This window comes from Ammospiza caudacuta, chromosome 3, assembly GCF_027887145.1.
Source record: "Ammospiza caudacuta isolate bAmmCau1 chromosome 3, bAmmCau1.pri, whole genome shotgun sequence".
NCBI lineage: Eukaryota > Metazoa > Chordata > Aves > Passeriformes > Passerellidae > Ammospiza > Ammospiza caudacuta.
In genome coordinates, this window is record NC_080595.1 from 39,464,792 (window position 1) to 39,482,127 (window position 17,336).

General features: G+C 39.6%; 1 protein-coding gene across 1 annotated transcript; it reads left to right on the top strand.

The window, feature by feature from the left end:
* Positions 1-2,609: 2,609 nt before the first annotated feature.
* YIPF4 (Yip1 domain family member 4) lies at positions 2,610-17,015 on the top strand. The gene is made up of 6 exons (XM_058801607.1): positions 2,610-2,857; positions 6,359-6,512; positions 9,094-9,265; positions 11,406-11,483; positions 13,171-13,284; positions 14,454-17,015. Exons 1-6 carry the CDS (start codon positions 2,773-2,775, stop codon positions 14,589-14,591), a joined length of 741 nt encoding a protein of 246 aa, XP_058657590.1. The 5' UTR covers positions 2,610-2,772; the 3' UTR covers positions 14,592-17,015.
* Positions 17,016-17,336: the final 321 nt, after the last annotated feature.

The following is a 17,336-nucleotide window of genomic DNA, read 5'->3' on the forward strand; positions in this document are numbered from 1 at the left end:
AGTGGGGATTGTTCCACTCTGCTGGGCACTGGTGAGGGCACACCTCAAGTGCTGTGTCCAGCTCTGTGTCCCTCACTACAAGAAGGACATTGAGGTGCTGGAGCGTGTCCAGAGAAGGGCAACAGAGCAGGTGAAGGGTTTGGAGCACAAGTCCTGTGAGGAGAGGCTGAGGGAGCTGGGGGTGTTTAGCCTGGATTAGAGCAGGCTCAGGAGTGACCTTATCACTCCTACAGCTCCTGAAAGGAGGGTGCAGCCAGGTGGGGCAGCCTCTTCTACCAGGCTACCAGGGACAGGATGAGAGCAAATGGCCTCAAGCACCAGAGAAGGTTTAGATTGGCTAAAGGAAGAATTTCCTCCCTGAAAGAGTGGTCAGGCATTGGGACAGACTGTCCAGGGAAGCAGTGGAGTCACCATTCCTGGAAGCATTCAAAAAAGAGTAGTTGTGGCACGTGGGGACATGGTTGAGTGGTGGACTTAGTGGTGTTAAGGTAATGGTTAGACTTGATCTGATGTGTCTTTTCCAGCTTAAATGGTTCCATAATTCTATGATTTCATTATTTGAAATTTGTCCAATAATAAACCTGTCTGGCATCCTCTGGAGGGCAGATTCCAGAAGCATCCAAGACATCCCAACAACAACAGAAAACAGCACACTCATAGCACTTTAGTTAAATACAATAATAGACTCATGGAATGTCTCAAATTGAAGGGATCCATAAGGATGAACAGGTCCAATTCCACCTCCTTGCAGAAAACTATATGACTAAAAGTATTATCCAAAAGCTCCTTGAATTCTGACAGGCTGGCTGTAACTGAAAAAAGAGAAAGAAGCCTATTGCAAAAATCTTGTACCACATAAGAAAAAGCTAAGAAAATGAGGTGTTCTTAACAGATGTGTTGACTGCTCACCTTTTAAAAGGGAAAATCTGACAATACAAGTATCTGTAGGGGCATTTTGTACTCTTAAGACAATTTTTGATTTAAAAATAGGTTATGTGCAAATATAGGTGATTTTTCCTCTGCTGCAAGGAAACTGATAATTGTTGTAAAATGTCTACAGAGAACCTGAACCCAAATTGTATTTGATATACATACAAATTTGAGTGATCCTTGGATATGGCAAAGTAGGAACTTCGAGTCATGATCTTTCTGTAAAAAAGAAAAGATTGGGTTTTACTTGTTAAAAATTTTTTGAGATAGACCTTGCAGATATCCTTTAATGGGGTATATATGAAAAAGAAAGTTCCTTCTACAAATCAAACTACTGTTCTAATGCTATTTCTGGACCTGCAACTTTTCAAATTGATAATACATTTATATTTATATCTCATAGCACTTAATGAGATCTATGTATGAAATGAAATCAAATGTATGTAGCACGAATGCCACATTTAAGCCTGTTTCCTCAAGATGTCAGGCAAAAAGTGTGTCCACTCAGAATAAATGTTGGTATTTAGTAGGGAACAAAGGGATGGATTTACCCTGTCTGGGAGCTTTTCTGCTAAGTCATTGAACACAGGAAAAGTGAGATCCCACTTTCTGATTCTTCGAAGCAGAGACCACAAACAGAGCCAGTGTTTGTCTTTTTATTATAACAGGGATTTGGAACAGGAAGGAAGTGTCAGAAGGAAGGAAATGTCGGAAGGAAGGAAGGAAGTGTCGGAAGGAAGGAAATGTCGGAAGGAAGGAAGGAAGTGTCGGAAGGAAGTGTCAGAAGGAAGTGTTGGAAGGAATGAAGGAAGTGGCGGAAGGAAGGAAGTGTTGGAAGGAAGGAAGGAAGTGGCGGAAGGAAGTGGCGGAAGGAAGTGGCGGAAGGAAGGAAGTGGCGGAAGTGGCGGAAGTGGCAGAAGTGGCGGAAGTGGCGGAAGGAAGGAAGGAAGGAAGGAAGGAAGGAAGGAAGGAAGGAAGGAAGGAAGTGGCGGAAGGAAGTGTCGGAAGGAAGGAAGTGTCGGAAGGAAGGAAGGAAGTGTCGGAAGGAAGTGTCGGAAGGAAGGAAGGAAGTGTCGGAAGGAAGTGTCGGAAGGAAGTGTCGGAAGGAAGGAAGGAAGGAAGGAAGTGTCGGAAGGAAGGAAGGAAGTGTCGGAAGGAAGGAAGGAAGGAAGTGTCGGAAGGAAGGAAGGAAGTGTCGGAAGGAAGTGTCGGAAGGAAGTGTCGGAAGGAAGTAAGGAAGTGTCGGAAGGAAGGAAGTGTCGGAAGGAAGGAAGTGTCGGAAGGAAGGAAGGAAGGAAGGAAGGAAGGAAGGAAGGAAGGAAGGAAGGAAGGAAGGAAGGAAGGAAGGAAGGAAGGAAGGAAGGAAGGAAGGAAGGAAGGAAGGAAGGAAGGAAGGAAGGAAGGAAGTGTCGGAAGGAAGGAAGTGTCGGAAGGAAGGAAGGAAGTGTCGGAAGGAAGGAAGGAAGGAAGGAAGTGTCGGAAGGAAGGAAGGAAGTGTCGGAAGGAAGTGTCGGAAGGAAGTGTCGGAAGGAAGGAAGTGTCGGAAGGAAGGGAGGGAGGGAGGTTGGTTCAGCCCCCGGGAGGAGCTTGGCGGCGGAGTGGAAGTGACCTCACTCCCGGGAAGCGCCGGGATCCACTCAGCGCTGGGGCACCGGCGGCCAGTGCGGCCACGCCTTGCGAGCAGCCAATGGCAGCGGCGGCGCCGTTTGTTGTCGCCCCGTGAGGCGGCTGCGCTCTGGGCTCGGTGCCGCCGCCGCCGCCGCAGGAGGGACGCGGGAGGCCCCAGGCCCCGGTAGCCGCTCGCCTCTCGCCGGCCCCGCAGCCCCCGCGGAGGGCGGGGAGATGCAGCCCCCGGGCGCTCAGCAGCCGCCGCTGTACGCGCCCAGCAGCGGGGACTTTACCTTCGTCTCCTCGGCGGACGCCGAAGGTGAGCGCGGGGCCGCGGGCAGGGCCGCGCTCGCTGTCCCGAGGCAGGGGCTGGGCTGGGCCGGGCCCCAGGGGAACGGGCCGTTCCGGGGCCGCGGAGACAGCAGGGCCCTTCGCTGCCCTCCGTGCCGCCGGCCCCGCGGTTGGTGTCGTGGCTGGGGGCGGAGCGGGGTGGCCGAGCTGGCCGCTGCCCTGGGGCCGCTGCCGCCCGCGTCACGGGAGCAGCAGCAGCAGCAGCAGCGTGGCAAATGCGGCCGTGCCCTCCGCTTGCAGCTGCTCTGGGAGCCGGGGCCGAGAGTGTCCCGGCTGGGTGACATAGCCGTGAGCACTGTCACTGCCCACTCCTCTGGCTCCCGAGCCGCTGGAGGCCCGCTCTGTTGTCCTACCGAAGCTTGTGTCGTATGCTCACGTTGCTGTAATGTGCCAAAGTGTCTGCGCCGTGTCTCGCTGCGGCACAGCCATGGAGCAGAAAAGGAGGCCGTGTGTGTCATTTAGGGAGTGAAGCATGGCCTGTGCCAGACTGCTGCACAAACAGCAGTGCTGTGCCAGCGTGCCGTGAGGATGTGCCGTCAGACTTCAAAACGGAACATACAGGAGTCAACATTGTGCAAACTTACTTTGTTGGAGAATTGTTTTTTTGGTCTCTACCCATTTAAATAACAAGGATTCTATTTCCATGTGTGTATTTAGTTACTCTTAAAAGTGTGGCTAAGGAATCATATAAATCCTCACTCATGTGTCCCACCCTGGAAAGGAATTGCTGAAATGGAGAAATTACTGTAGAATACCTGTTCTTTAGTGAACTTCACAGTCCTTCTGAAAAGAAACACAAGCCAACAGTACTGTTGTAGCTGTGGGTTTTTTTGTTGCTGAGGTTGTTTTTTTTTTGCTGGTTAGTTTTCCTTTGTTTTGGTTTTTTCTTCTTCACCTTGGCCTGAAAAGGAATCCATGTACCTCTGAGCAGAAGCTCTCTGCTTCTTCTCTGGGGGTATTTGTTGGGCAATGCTGAACCCAATCCAGTAAAACCACCTTTCTGGTAGGTTGTGTTGAATCACACTTGGCTCTGTGTTTTTTATGAACACAAGCAAGATGTGATCTCCTGTGTGTTCAAGTGTGGTTGTGTCCTCAAAGTGCTGGATAGGCCTACCCTAGCAAAGAAAAAATAAGCAAAATTCAGCATCTAGATATTTTAAAATTAAAATACTACGCATTTTTACATGTTTCCCGAATCTCAGTCTATATAAAAAAAAAAAATTAGCTGTTTCCTCTTCTTATTTCTGTGGGAACTGTATGGAAGAAAGCTGGGGAGATGTTCACAATTAGGTCACCAGACAGAGTAGAAAGAGCCCTCTTGTTTTGGGTTTTGCCTCTTGTACTGCTTTTTCAAAATTAAGTGTCAAGACTGTTTTGAAAGCTGGTTTTCTACAATGCTTTGTTGAAATGAGGCATCTGAGAGACTTTGGGTTTGCTTCTGTTGTGTTCAGCCTGAGACAATAGCAATGAAGACACCCAGACTGTCACTAGGAATCATCAGTGTCATCAGTTCTTGGCGGATTTTCCAATTGCCCCGCAATTAAACATCTCACTCAAAGCAGCCTGCAGAAGAGGAGGTGACCAATCCCTTTTCCCCTAGGTTTCTGCAGCTTTTGTCTTGCAAAACAGACTTAAGGTCATGTTATTAGATTTTATAATTCAAAAATGTGGTTGCAGGTATCCATGGACTGCTTAAAGAAGTCTTGGTAAATACAACTTGTGTAGAAGTTTCCATGCCTCAGGATGGATTGTCAGTGGTCCCTGAGAAAGGAGAAATACATGGCTGGTGGGACTGCTGTGTTTGCTTCTTTTGACTCCTGCATTTATGCACAGAGTAGCACTCCTTGCAAAAAAGTGTTATCTTGTAGCAGAAAGAAATAATAACATCTATATATATATAATGTTATTAAGACAATATATATTATATATTGTCTTAATAACATTAGGGTTCCCCAATCAAGAGAAAACTTCTGAGGCTTCAGCTTGATTAAGGCATTAAGATTTTTCTTTTTTTCCCCCCTCTGTAAACAGCAGAGGAAGGCTTTGCTTGAGTCTGGTGAGAATGGTGTGTGCGAGGTGGGACTGGGAAGAGCAAAGAGAAATTCCTGCTTTAAGTTACAGGGATCTTTACCAGGGTTCTGTGCAGATGGTGTTCCAAGAATCAAAGGAGTGGATCAGTAACTCTCATGGTTATGAAATAGTTGAAAAGCCTTTGTGGAGAAGCTGGAATCTGAGTGGCCCAGCAGGCTGGTCTGGGAAGGAAAATTCTGTTGAGTTAACTGCGATACTGAATGATCAATGTTGGCTGAAGACATTGAGATTCTGTTGCTGTACAAGTTGTTTCTATGACACTGTAATATTTCCAAAGTGGATGTTGCAAATGTAATCTACAAACGTGGCCAGACGTGCCTCTGTGAGTGTTTCAGAAGTACTTGCTGTAGTTAGGTGTTCTGGGAAATTTGTGCTGAGGACCTTTAATGTGTGAAAAGCACACAATGATGATAAGACAAAAGGTATTTTCTTTACCTCTCAATATATTTATAGTAAGCTTGTGCAAAATATTTACACATTTCTGTTTGGATTTTTCTTTCTTAGCAGATAATGGAAATCCATTATTTCCTAAAGAAATAATTACTCCCTTCTTGTGTATCTTTTTCTTTCATCAAGTTGCTTAATTTATTTTCCTATACTATTTTTTATTTTCTGTCCATATATAACTGAATGAAATGAGCAAAAAAATTAATATTTATTGGCAATTTTGCCAAAACCAACCAGAACATAGATAAATTGCTCTTTGTTTTGCTTAGTATTGTGGTAGAGAAAGATCATAGTATATCAAAGAGAAGTTGTATAACTGTTTAACTTCTAATTGTCTAGAGCCTAAGGATCCATGATAGCATTCCTTCTCTAACATTTTCAGCTGCCTTGAAGGCAGATTACAAATTAAAACATTTTCAAATGTTTTCCTTTTATGAAAAATTTAACATAAAAGCAGAGAGTGGTTTTGGCTGAAACAATGCCACTATTAAAAAATGGGTGCCAAAAGAGGTAGAGTATGATCAGAAAAAAATTATAAATAATCCACAATTTATAGCATGGTGAGACTCTCATTAGTGTCCTCCTTTTGTGCATTTAAACACTTAATGATGTTTAAGTGTTTAAATGCACAAAATGGAAGCCTTTTTGTTGTACCACAACACTGTGTCATGAAACAAGAGTCCCATCTAAAAGCTAAAACCTGGTATTTGAGGCCTAACCCAACATTGTTACTATTGCAATAAAACCATCAATACACTTTCAAATTATGTATCTGTGAAAGTATAACTTTATTTTGTAACTTTGACTGTTTTATGGTCATGACCAACACAAGTAGCTTCCTATGTTTGTTGTGTATCTTCCAGTACTTTTAAAATCAAATGGCTTTTGGCAAGACATAAAAAGGTCTATGTTTTTCTCCCTTTTTCTTTAGATCTTAGTGGTTCCATAACAACTCCAGATGTTAAGCTGAATCTTGGAGGAGAATTCATCAAAGAATCTACTGCAACTACATTCCTAAGACAGAGAGGATATGGCTGGCTTCTGGAAGTGGAAGATGATGACCCAGAAGATAACAAGCCACTCTTGTATGTTGTAATTATTTCTGGCTATCTATCTTTATTAGCAGCCTTGTCACAGCCTTGTGCTGTGACTAGAATTCTGTTTGACAAATTACTTGACCAATGAGTGTTTTCTGGTGCAAGAATGAAAACATTGTTTCTGTTATTCATTTTAATCTCCATAAGTATATGGCTTTTCTGCTTTTAACTGTTGATCTTGTAATGATTTTTAAAAAGAGACTGTATTCTTTGTATCTTTTGCATTCATGTTTCTGGATATTGTGAAAGAATCAAAGACTAAGAGAACCCCGTGGGAAGACTCCTGCTAAGTAGATCTCAGTGCTGTCAGTTATTCTGAAGCAAAAGCATCGTGCATCATGGTTGTTACAGTAGGGGTGTTAGAAGCAAGGTAGCACAAACTTTATAATCTTTATGCTGCCTTTTACTATAAAGCTAGATTAAAAGGGTGCTAGTGCTGAAGGACAATAATGTCCTTAGAACTGGAAGTCTCTCATCCATTGTTCTGTTCCTAGAAACCTGGCTGGCTGAAGAAAGTTTGTATCTTAAGGTTATTGCATTGAGAGTCAGGCAGCCTGGTCCTTTTTCTGCACCCAAGCAACTTCATTCTCATTGTCTCAGTGTTTTCCTGTGAATTAAACATAATTATGCTTTAAAAAATTGGAGTGAGACAGAGAGTACTCTGTAGAGCTCAAATGAGAGTGTTGGGAGACAACAGATATCTGGAGAGCTTAATAATGACAGTGCTACTTGAGAACTGGCTTAAATTAAAGTGTGCAGAAGTAGGTCCTTGTGTGAATGTCTGTTTTGTGAACCTCTAACTTTTCATTAAGAAGCAAACTTGTGTAGTGAGGTTACAACATAGGAATTCTGACTTTAGTGTAATTTTTTTGTTTTGATTATTCCCAGAAATGTGTCATAATGAATTCTTACAATCTGAATCCTGTTAAAGATTGAAACAACAGCAGGCTGCTAAGGGAAGTTCACCAACACAGGGCTACACTGCAAATGTTTTGTTAAATAAAGTGAAATTATTTTTTTCTACTTTCTCATTGGGCAGCCTTACTCCAGACACTTATTTCCTGATACAGTTACCATCACTTTCTGGTGAGGTAGCTGTCAGCTTCATGCAAAAGACAATTTATTCACATGAGAAGCTGTCAGAAGACGCAGACAATGAGAAATAATTATTTCCATGTAGCAAATATTTGTATTACAGTCTACAGAGTAAAGTATAAGTCTGCTACATCCTTTTTAGATAAATGGTAGCAAATAGATGCTTCTAGTCTGTTCTTTAATTCAGGGATGGTTAAAGAGCAATTTTTGTTACTTAGTCACCAGTTAGTAATACCACTTATAAAGTAGCTTTAGTAATAATAATCCAAAAATTGCCTTGAGGGATTGAATTAGCACTATTTATTTTTTTTAAACAGAATTTGTGATGAATCACATCTTTGCATTTTTTTCTCACATCAGCTTTTCTGAAGAAAAAGCCAAAAAAAACAAAGCCTTGGACAAAACCTTCATAAATGGACTTAGGATATAATTCTGCCTTTTTCTTCACTATGTTCTTAAATGTAGAGCAGTTTATCTGTTGGAAGTGTCCTGCAACTCTTCAGAGTTCCTCAGTCATGATGAGGTTCTGCACCTAAAGAAGTGGAATTGCCCATTACGTGGGAAGTGTGATTCCTTCCCCGTGAGGCTAGAACAGTCAGGGCAGCATGTCCCAGCTGAGAGTCCTGGGCCGAGGAGTCTTCTGGCCAATTTGTATCTACTTGCAGAGAGTTTGTAACAGGAAGCACAGAAGGCAATGAGAGAAGGGCAAGATCTGTTGATACATGTTGCAGCTAGTTCAAGTGACTTTATTTTACCCATAGTGGGCCCGAGCCAGAAATTGAACAATAGGCATAAACTGGTCTGTTCAAAACTACTGTTCCTGAAGGAAGCTAGTTTTACATGATGTATTTGGAATGATTTAAGATTAGTGAATCTAATGGTGTTCTTTCTTGCAGAATTTGAAATAAAATATTTTCATAGTAAGTGTGCTCATGGCAAACTGCTTGGCATAGGAACACACAGACATTCTCTATGTGTGCATGTCTTTGACTTGTAGTTCCAATGACACAAATGTGTCACATGTCCTAGTGTGTCCAAAAAACCCCTCCTATCTTAATGCAGACTCTCAGGGTATCACAGAATCAGAATGGTTTGGGTTGGAAGCGACCTTAAAGATCATCCAGTTCCACCCCCCTGTCTTGGGCAGGGACACCTTTCACCAGTTCCAGTAACTCAGAGCCCCATCCAGCCTGGTTGGGGTATGCTATGTATGTTTGCTGTTGTTAGTCATGTAATTTGTTTTTGAGTAATTAAATAAATCTTTGTCCCACCAGTTACTGAATGCAGCATGATGTTATGGTGTTGCTTGACTGTGGATAAACTGTTCCTTTGCTAGTCGTGGCTTCAGAAAGCCTTGTGGCTGACAGGAGACTTGCTCTATGAATCTACTGTTTGCCCCTGTACTTATTTTTTTAGTTTTATTTCATTACTGTGCTGTAATGAATAGTAATGCTCACTTGCTTTACAATTTCAGGGAAGAACTTGACATTGATCTGAAGGATATTTACTACAAAATTCGATGTGTGTTGATGCCTATGCCATCTCTTGGGTTCAATAGGCAGGTAGTGAGAGACAATCCAGACTTTTGGGGTCCTCTGGCAGTTGTCCTCTTCTTCTCAATGATTTCATTATATGGACAATTTAAGGTAGGTATAAATCTTCTGCCTAAAAAAAATCTGAACTAAATTTGGGGATTGCTAAGCAATTTGCATTCTTACGTAGGTAGAAAGTCTTTTTTTCACGTACTAATGTGGGGCATTTCAAGTGCTGTTTCTCAAGTTAATGTGTAGAAAGACAGCAGTTAGGAATGTATTAAATAGCCCACGGGTAAGTTAATCATGATGAAATGTCAGGTTTGTTTTTATACAGTAAAACAAAGGAACAATGTGGTTTCTAGAGGAACCAGATTGATACTAATGGGTTTATAGTCATATTAGTGAATCTTTCCATTTTAATTGTGACCTTCTGTTAACTTGCATTTTATTACTAAAAAATGTTAGCAAAAAGCACTTCTTTGGATGGCATGAATTCTAATTTCCTGACAAATAAAGCTGCTTATTTAATTGATGCTATATGGCTGCTGTTATCTGGTGTATTTAATCTTCATTAGTGATGTTTGCTATTTTGCCCTCCCTGCTCAGTTACAATCAAATAACTTTCCTCTGGTCAATAGACTTTTCCATAATTCCTTTTGAACTCCAGCGTGATAGCTACTCAGAGGCATTGTGCCTATGTAATTGTCATAAACACTGTTAGCTTTTTTATTTATGTTCTGGTTAAAATAAAGAAGTGTTATCATTTATAGTAACAATTTGTATATAAGCCTAGGTGCTCCTGCATTGGAAATCTTTATGACTAAATGTGTGGTTACAGTTGTTATAAATGTGACCAAGTATGGCAATAAGCTGTATGTAAACCAGCAGGATGTGCTTATGCAAGGATTCTTGTGAATGGTGGGGTAAAATCATTCCCTATGGGACCTCTGGCTTCCATATGGCATACCAAATGCTGACTAAGAATTCACTCTCAGTATCTTGTCTCTATGAGGCTTGAAGTGAGTAGACTGAACCACTTTATCGTTCATGACTTCTGAGTGGACCACTCACCTGTCTCCTTGGCAAAGCAAGGACCATTCCTTGACCCTGGGACAGATGAACCACCTCCTGTACAGGAGCACTGGGTCTCATGTTTCTTAGGAGCAGAGGGTGTACCATATGGATGCAGGAGTGCTGAATATGTAAAAGGAGGGCAAGCTAGCAGCCAGCAACAGGATGACTGACAGCAGCTGGACCAGATGAACCCAAAGGTGGGCTCCACACTGGAGAGAGATGAGCACTTCTGCTCTAAGACTTTAAACTGGTCCTCTTCTTAGTCAGTGGAGGAAAATAGGAAGTAAAAAAAGGCTATGTGCTATTTTCACAAATAGAATAAAGCCACTTATATTGTTTTTAGTGCTGCTGTGATTTTTATCTGGTTTTTCCTATTTCATTCTTCTGGAAATATGGAACTTCCAATTAAGCAAAGTATTGAACTGAGTACTGACTTAATTCTTTAAGTTCAGTCATTGTATGTTTGGAAATACATAGACTGGATTTAGACGGTTGTTTCCTTCTAAAAAGTTGTTTCAGAAAGGAGAGCTTTCCTTCTGGTCCTCCCAGTGGCTCAACACCAAAACCAGCTAAGTTAATTTGAAGGATTTTTTTTAAGCCAGAGAATGATTCTAGGATTTCTTCTGTAGTTTAAGAGCAGTACTATGAAAGAAGCAAGAAAAAATAATGACAGACTTGGTCTCGGGAATCTGAGGCTCTTTATTAAGTTCTCATCATCATCAAGTTCCACTGAGAAGTAAAGTCCTATGTCTTCTGAGCATTCTCAGTTTGAGTAAAGGATAAAGTGGCATCTTTATAAGAGAAGGGAGAATTCCAACTGCTTGTATTGGTTGGGCTGACTTTCAAAAACTGTCTGAGCCCATATTTTGTAATAGGTGGGTTATGAAGACATTTAGGGTACTTTAAACTCAACTTCCTACTCCTGTTACAATACTTACAGACCACATTGCACATGCATTCTGTATACCAAATTTACCATTAATGTGATTCTATAAATGTAACTTCTGAACTTCATTTGTTAATTACACTGTGATACTAAACACTGTTCTTGCCACAATTCAGAATTCAGTTTTGCATAATAAAATCCTTGATTGCAGTGAAAGCAATTATGGAAATGCATTTTCCTTTTTCACAATGACAATTACTCATATAAATGAATTGTTCTTTATCTCTCAAGGTTGTTTCTTGGATCATAACTATTTGGATATTTGGATCCTTGACAATTTTTTTACTGGCCAGAGTTCTTGGAGGAGAAGTAAGTACCTGTATGTGAAAAGGATGTAGAGGGAGGTAATGTAAAGTCTCTTGACAGTGTTTTTCAGCAGTAGATGGCTTTTCATAGTGCTTGGGTTTGGATCTTGTAGCCAGCTAAGAATGGATGCAGTTGTTAAGTGTAAATTCAACATTTCAGGTTTTCAGTCTTCAAAATGAAGTCTAAAATACAGACATCACCAACTCATCTCTTGGTGCAATGGATGGTGTGCTTGCTTCCAGATTAACAGTCTAGAAATTTGTGCTGTGAACCCAGGAATTCTAGCAGCTTCCTGTGATCCAGAACTGAAGTCCATTCTTGAGGGAGAAATGCTTTCAAGTTTTTGGTCACTGGACTAAATGGAAACTTTTTTTTTAATGGGGTGCTAGCAGCAGTCAGATGTCATTGTGTGTAAAGCACCTGCCAGTGTTTGTTTTCATCCCTGGCCTGATGCAGTTCAAAGCCATCAAAGTGTGAAAGCCAGGGCATGTTTCTCAACTGCAAAGCCAACTGGAGTTGTGGCCTACATCCCTTCCTCCAGCTGCTTGCACCAGCAGGGTTGGAATAGCTGCTTGAACTGTTTACAGATTGACTTATTAAGCAATTCAGGTGTAAACAACAAAAAATGACTTAGAGCAAGGTCCACAGACAGCTGCAGTGGAACGAACAGTCAGGAGACCAAAACTTCTTAAAATGGATCTGCAGCATAAAATGCATTGAACTGTGTAGTTGGGAAGAACTAAATATTCAGTGATGCTTTATTTTTATACTTTTATTATGGATATTGCATTAATGATGCACCAGTATTGCAGAGGTCCTATGTTGTTTACTTTAATTTTTTAAAATTTTTCTTTAAATCGTAATTGTTAGAGTCTTCTTCTGTGAATGCTGTTGTGAAGTAAAAAGTTTTTTATAAATGTGATTGCATGGTATTTTTCTGCATTTTAAAACAATCCAGAGGCCCTTAAATCAATCTGGTTTGTGGCTCAAAATGGGAAATTATCAGATGTATAAACTGGAGAAAACATACAGGTTTGCAGATCTTATCATAAAGGATCATCATCCACAAGAAAATGCTTGCAAGATGCCACCACTTTTCCTGTTAAATCCAAGGAGCCTAGCTGGGCAGGATCATTTCAGACCATAGTAGGGGAAAATCAGACATTTCCTTCTGAAGCTAAAAGTAGTTATGGAAGTACTTGGAACAACTCTGTTCTAGATAGTCACAGTAAATTGAAGCTGGAAATCAGAATTCTGTGCCTTACAGGGATCAAGTTTTAACTCTTCCGCTGACACTAAAAACATTCATGTACTTTATGTATTTATTTATGTATAATGGATATGAGTATGTTAATGCAGAAAATTATGTATTTGCTGCTTTTGACAACCAGGAGTACAGCTGGTCCTTGAGAGATCTGTTGCAGTTCTATGCTCCTGGGTATCATATGTAAATGCTTCCTTTGAAAGTGATAGTTTAAAGGTTTTTGGGGAAAAAAAAAGATAACATATTTCTAATTTTAGAGTTTAGCATACAAAACCAATTTTTATACTAGCAAGCCTCCTTTAGCTGAAATTTCATGAGTATAACACATTATAATCATTATTCATAGTGTTATAACAAGAACAAATTTTATTTGGTGACAGAGATTGAGTACTGCAAAGCTTATTTTTATGTGCTTGAAAATTTCAGGTTGCTTATGGCCAAGTGTTGGGTGTAATAGGATATTCCCTGCTTCCCCTCATTGTCATAGCACCTGTACTTTTGGTGGTTGGATCATTTGAAGTTGTTTCTACGCTAATAAAAGTAAGTTCTTATAATCTATTGAGAATTTAGTTATTTTTAAGTCACTTTCTTAACACTTCAAGTACTCTACTCAGGAAAGCATAATGATGTGTCAAAATTTTCAGAACTACAAAGTGAGCTCTGTGATCCTTTTGGTTAGCATGGTGGAAAGTGAATGGGGTTTTAAATGTTCCATTTGAGTGCTTGGGAATATACAGTGCTGTTGCTATAACAACACCTGTTGTTACTAGAGTAGCTTGTATTTAAGTATTTTGCTGTGCTCTAATAGTTGCATTACAAAAAAGATGGGATTCTCATGTTGACAAGAGAATGCATAATTAAACCTCAGAATGAAGAATGTGAAAATAAGCTCTCCCTTCCCCCATGATCCAGATTATTTTTAGTCACTGCAGCATGAATATGATGTTAGTCATTGTTCTGAGACCTCCCCATAGTGGTAGCAGTACAAAGCTCTCCATACCCTTTGCAGAAAAGGTAAGGATTGTTCTGATTTGGAGAGGGGGAATGTAAGGCACAAAGAGTAGCCTGCCTGATACCACCTGCTGCTGCACACCTTTTATGGAACCAGAAACATTCCCTAAAAGATCCCAGAACAACATAACACTCTTGAACACTTTCAGTACCTCTTGAAACCCTTTAAGGTAGCCTGTGATGTTACTGCTGAGCCTGGGAAGGTTAACTGATAAAATTCTGTTAGGAGCTAAGCTCTACACTTTCTGGAGGTTTGTTTTGTTGATTTCATTGTTTCTGTCCCTATAGCTTGCTGGCAGACAGTATAATTGAAGCGCAACTAGAGTTATGATAAGTAACAAAATTGCTGTATTTGAGATTTGATAATCTGAGATAATTGATAAGTGATAGAATATAAATCATTAACTTGCCAGTTAACTAATAAATAACTTCAAAATAAATATACCTTCATGAAACTTCTGTTACTTGATTACTACTAACAGCCTCATGTTAGCTTCAGGGTGAATCTCTGCAAGGTTCTTATCTTTGCACCACTAGTATGAAAATGCATTACAAGCCCCATGGCCAAAATTTCTTGGCTGTGACAAGCACTACTTCTATAGTTGGCTCTTTGCTGTACTGAGGGAAGTGATTTTTACTGTGGTATTTGGAGAGACTTTCTTGTGGTGTCAGCTAAGACTGTTCATCTTCTTTTTCAGTTGTTTGGAGTCTTCTGGGCTGCCTACAGTGCTGCATCATTACTAGTTGGAGAAGAATTCAAGACTAAGAAACCCCTTCTAATTTATCCAATTTTTTTATTATACATTTATTTTCTGTCCTTGTATACTGGGGTGTGATCTAGTGTAAGATGTGGCCAGAAACCATATTTCAGTCACTTGCAGACTGATAACGTGTGGGATTAAGAAGGCTGGAGATAATACAAGTGACTGTTTTGTATGCAGTTGTCGAGATGTTTTAAGATGGAAGAGCATATTTGTGTATATTATTTAATGAAGCAATTGTAGCTATATAGATTTGTATCAAAGTTCTAGGTTTGTTTAAGACTCTTCAGATTTTAATGAACAAAATAAAAGAACCTTGTGTTTTATAACAAAGCGTAGCAAAACTGCAACTCAATACCTGTGCCAAAAGCACTGGGACCAGATTACTATATTCAAGAATTAAAAATGAGAAGTTAACTGTTAACAATCTCAAAGTGCAATTTTTCCTTTAAGCTTAAACACAGCTGGCTTTTTTTGGCACAGCAAATTCTGTAGATAATATATATTTATGAAACAGTCCTGATTGTTCACAGAATAGTCTGTATAATCAAGACAAAAAGATACTACTTTTAATTTAGTGCCTCAATTACTGTGATTTGGCTGTTGAGTTTTTATAAATTCCAATTTGTTTTCAAAACGTGTATATACTGTGTATTTTGTATCTATGGCTTGTGTGTACCGTAAATACTCCTTGGTTAAGGATGTATATTGGGTTTTTAAAAATTGAAGATACAAGTATTTGAAGTTTTCATTTACTATCTCTGACCAAAGGAGCAAGATACTTACCGTGTGACATAATTAATTAAAGTGCATATTTAGAGAATCAAATTATTTTACTTAAAAGTATAAATTTACAGAGAAATGGGTGACCACCTTTCTCAACTCTAGTGCTGGCCTAATGTTGGAGAGAAAAAAGATGATCTATCAAATTTGTGTGATCTTTAAACAATGTTATTTTATGATGACAAAATAAAAATATTGCTTCCCTAACTATGTTTTACAACATCTTGCTCTGTTTTGCTTTTAATAGCATGGTATTTAACATGCATCTTTTTTTTTTTTTTGCCAATACTGTTAATCCCCTGTAAGGAGAAATAAGAAAGATTTGTAAGGCCAGATTCTCCCTCCACTAAACAAGGCAGAGTTACAGCCTTAGTAACAGTTAGAGTCTTGCTAATTTTGACTCTCCAAGGATTATGTAATAATGTGATGACATGTTAAATATTTCCTGTGTACTGTGTTGATTGCTTATGTAATGGTCCTTATGGTAATATTTCTTCACAAGGGAAATCCACTGAAGTTCACTTTGTATGGTACTAACATAGGCATTTGCAATCTTCAGGATTTAGAATCAACAAATAGCTCTGAAGGTTTGGGGTTTTTTTCTGGCAACAGAAAAAAAGCATTTCCCATTTTCCCCCCTCCATCCTTTTTTTTAATGCTGCAAATAAAAATCAGCCATGACAAGGTCATAGCAAGGGCTGTCTTGGATCCCTGATGGACATATTTCCATATCAGAACTGTAATATTTAAGCTTTTTAGACTGTGTAACTAGCCAGGTTGGTAATTTATTTTTACCAGTCATTACTGATGCAAAATACGTAATTAAATTCCAGCTCTCCCACAAACCTTTAGCTTACTCAGTCTGCTTTCCTGGCTGATTCTTGTGTTGGTTTCAAACAAAACCACTTGAAGTTACTGCTGGACATAAATTGTATGTGTAATACTTGGGCTTGTAATATATAAAAAGAGAAAAATTGGTAGAGTGATGGACTTTTCACCTGATTTTTTATTTCTAAATAAGTTGTGGTTGAATTAATGCAACCTTGTACTAAATCAATTTATACCAGCAGCAGCTAAATTCTTACCTACAAGTGTTTTGAGACATTCTTAAAGAGACATACCACAATCTTAAAAAAAAAAAAAGGAAGTTCCAGTGTATTTTAAAAAAAAGCTTTGGAATCTTGCATGATAATCTGGTTTTACCTCCTTTTTCATGACTTACATTTCTTTTTTTAACAGGAATATCCAACTGTTATTGTAAGAGTGCACCCAGCCCCTGTGAATGCATTTATCTTCTGTCCCCACAAAGGTGAAGGGCAAGAACACATTTAGGTTTCTAGGCTGTCAGACAGCTTTAAGCTTAGTTCCTCTTTGCATAGTGGTTCATGAGGTGTGCTGTGCAGCTGAACTGACTATGAATATTGAAAGGATGCAAGAATGTTCTATTGAATCTCCAAATATCTCCCTTTCCAGTAATGCTCTGTGAAATTTATGGTTGGAATTTTAACTGTTCCCTTCCACAGACTTGGCACATGTGTAATATGCAATGTAGATAATGCACTTAAACATAGTACATAGTTTGTACCCAATTGCAGATTTGCACCTTTTAACTTAGTATTTTTAGGGTCACTTTTTGCATATATTGTGCAAGAAACATACAAACAGCTCTCAAATTATTCTGATAGTTTGTAATAACTTTGCATTCAACAAACTCATATTTTTAGATGAGGTATGTGTGTAAATACAAGATGTATTTTATAAAAATTTTGAATTAAACTTGTTTACAGAATCTATGAAGCTCATTTATATTTACTGACTTAGTACTGAATAATTCATATTGATGAATTAGGACACATTCATGTTCCTGTGCATGCCACCAATATATTGATGCTATATACCAATAGCTTTGAGACTATAAATAAGTTTTTGTGATAATCAACATACTACTTTGATCTGTCAAAACTGGAAATTTAGAGTACATCCATCTAGCAAAAAATTGCCTTTCTAAGATGCAGCACTTCATTTTGTGGTGGTGGC

What these genes read in the sequence shown, in the direction of transcription:
- YIPF4 (XM_058801607.1), top strand. Translation starts at nt 2,773, where the DNA reads ATGCAGCCCCCGGGCGCTCAGCAGCCGCCGCTGTACGCGCCCAGCAGC. An exon ending in CATTATATGGACAATTTAAG is followed by an intron (nt 9,266 to 11,405) that starts GTAGGTATAAAT and finishes TTATCTCTCAAG; the next exon opens with GTTGTTTCTTGGATCATAAC. An exon ending in CCAGAGTTCTTGGAGGAGAA is followed by an intron (nt 11,484 to 13,170) that starts GTAAGTACCTGT and finishes TGAAAATTTCAG; the next exon opens with GTTGCTTATGGCCAAGTGTT.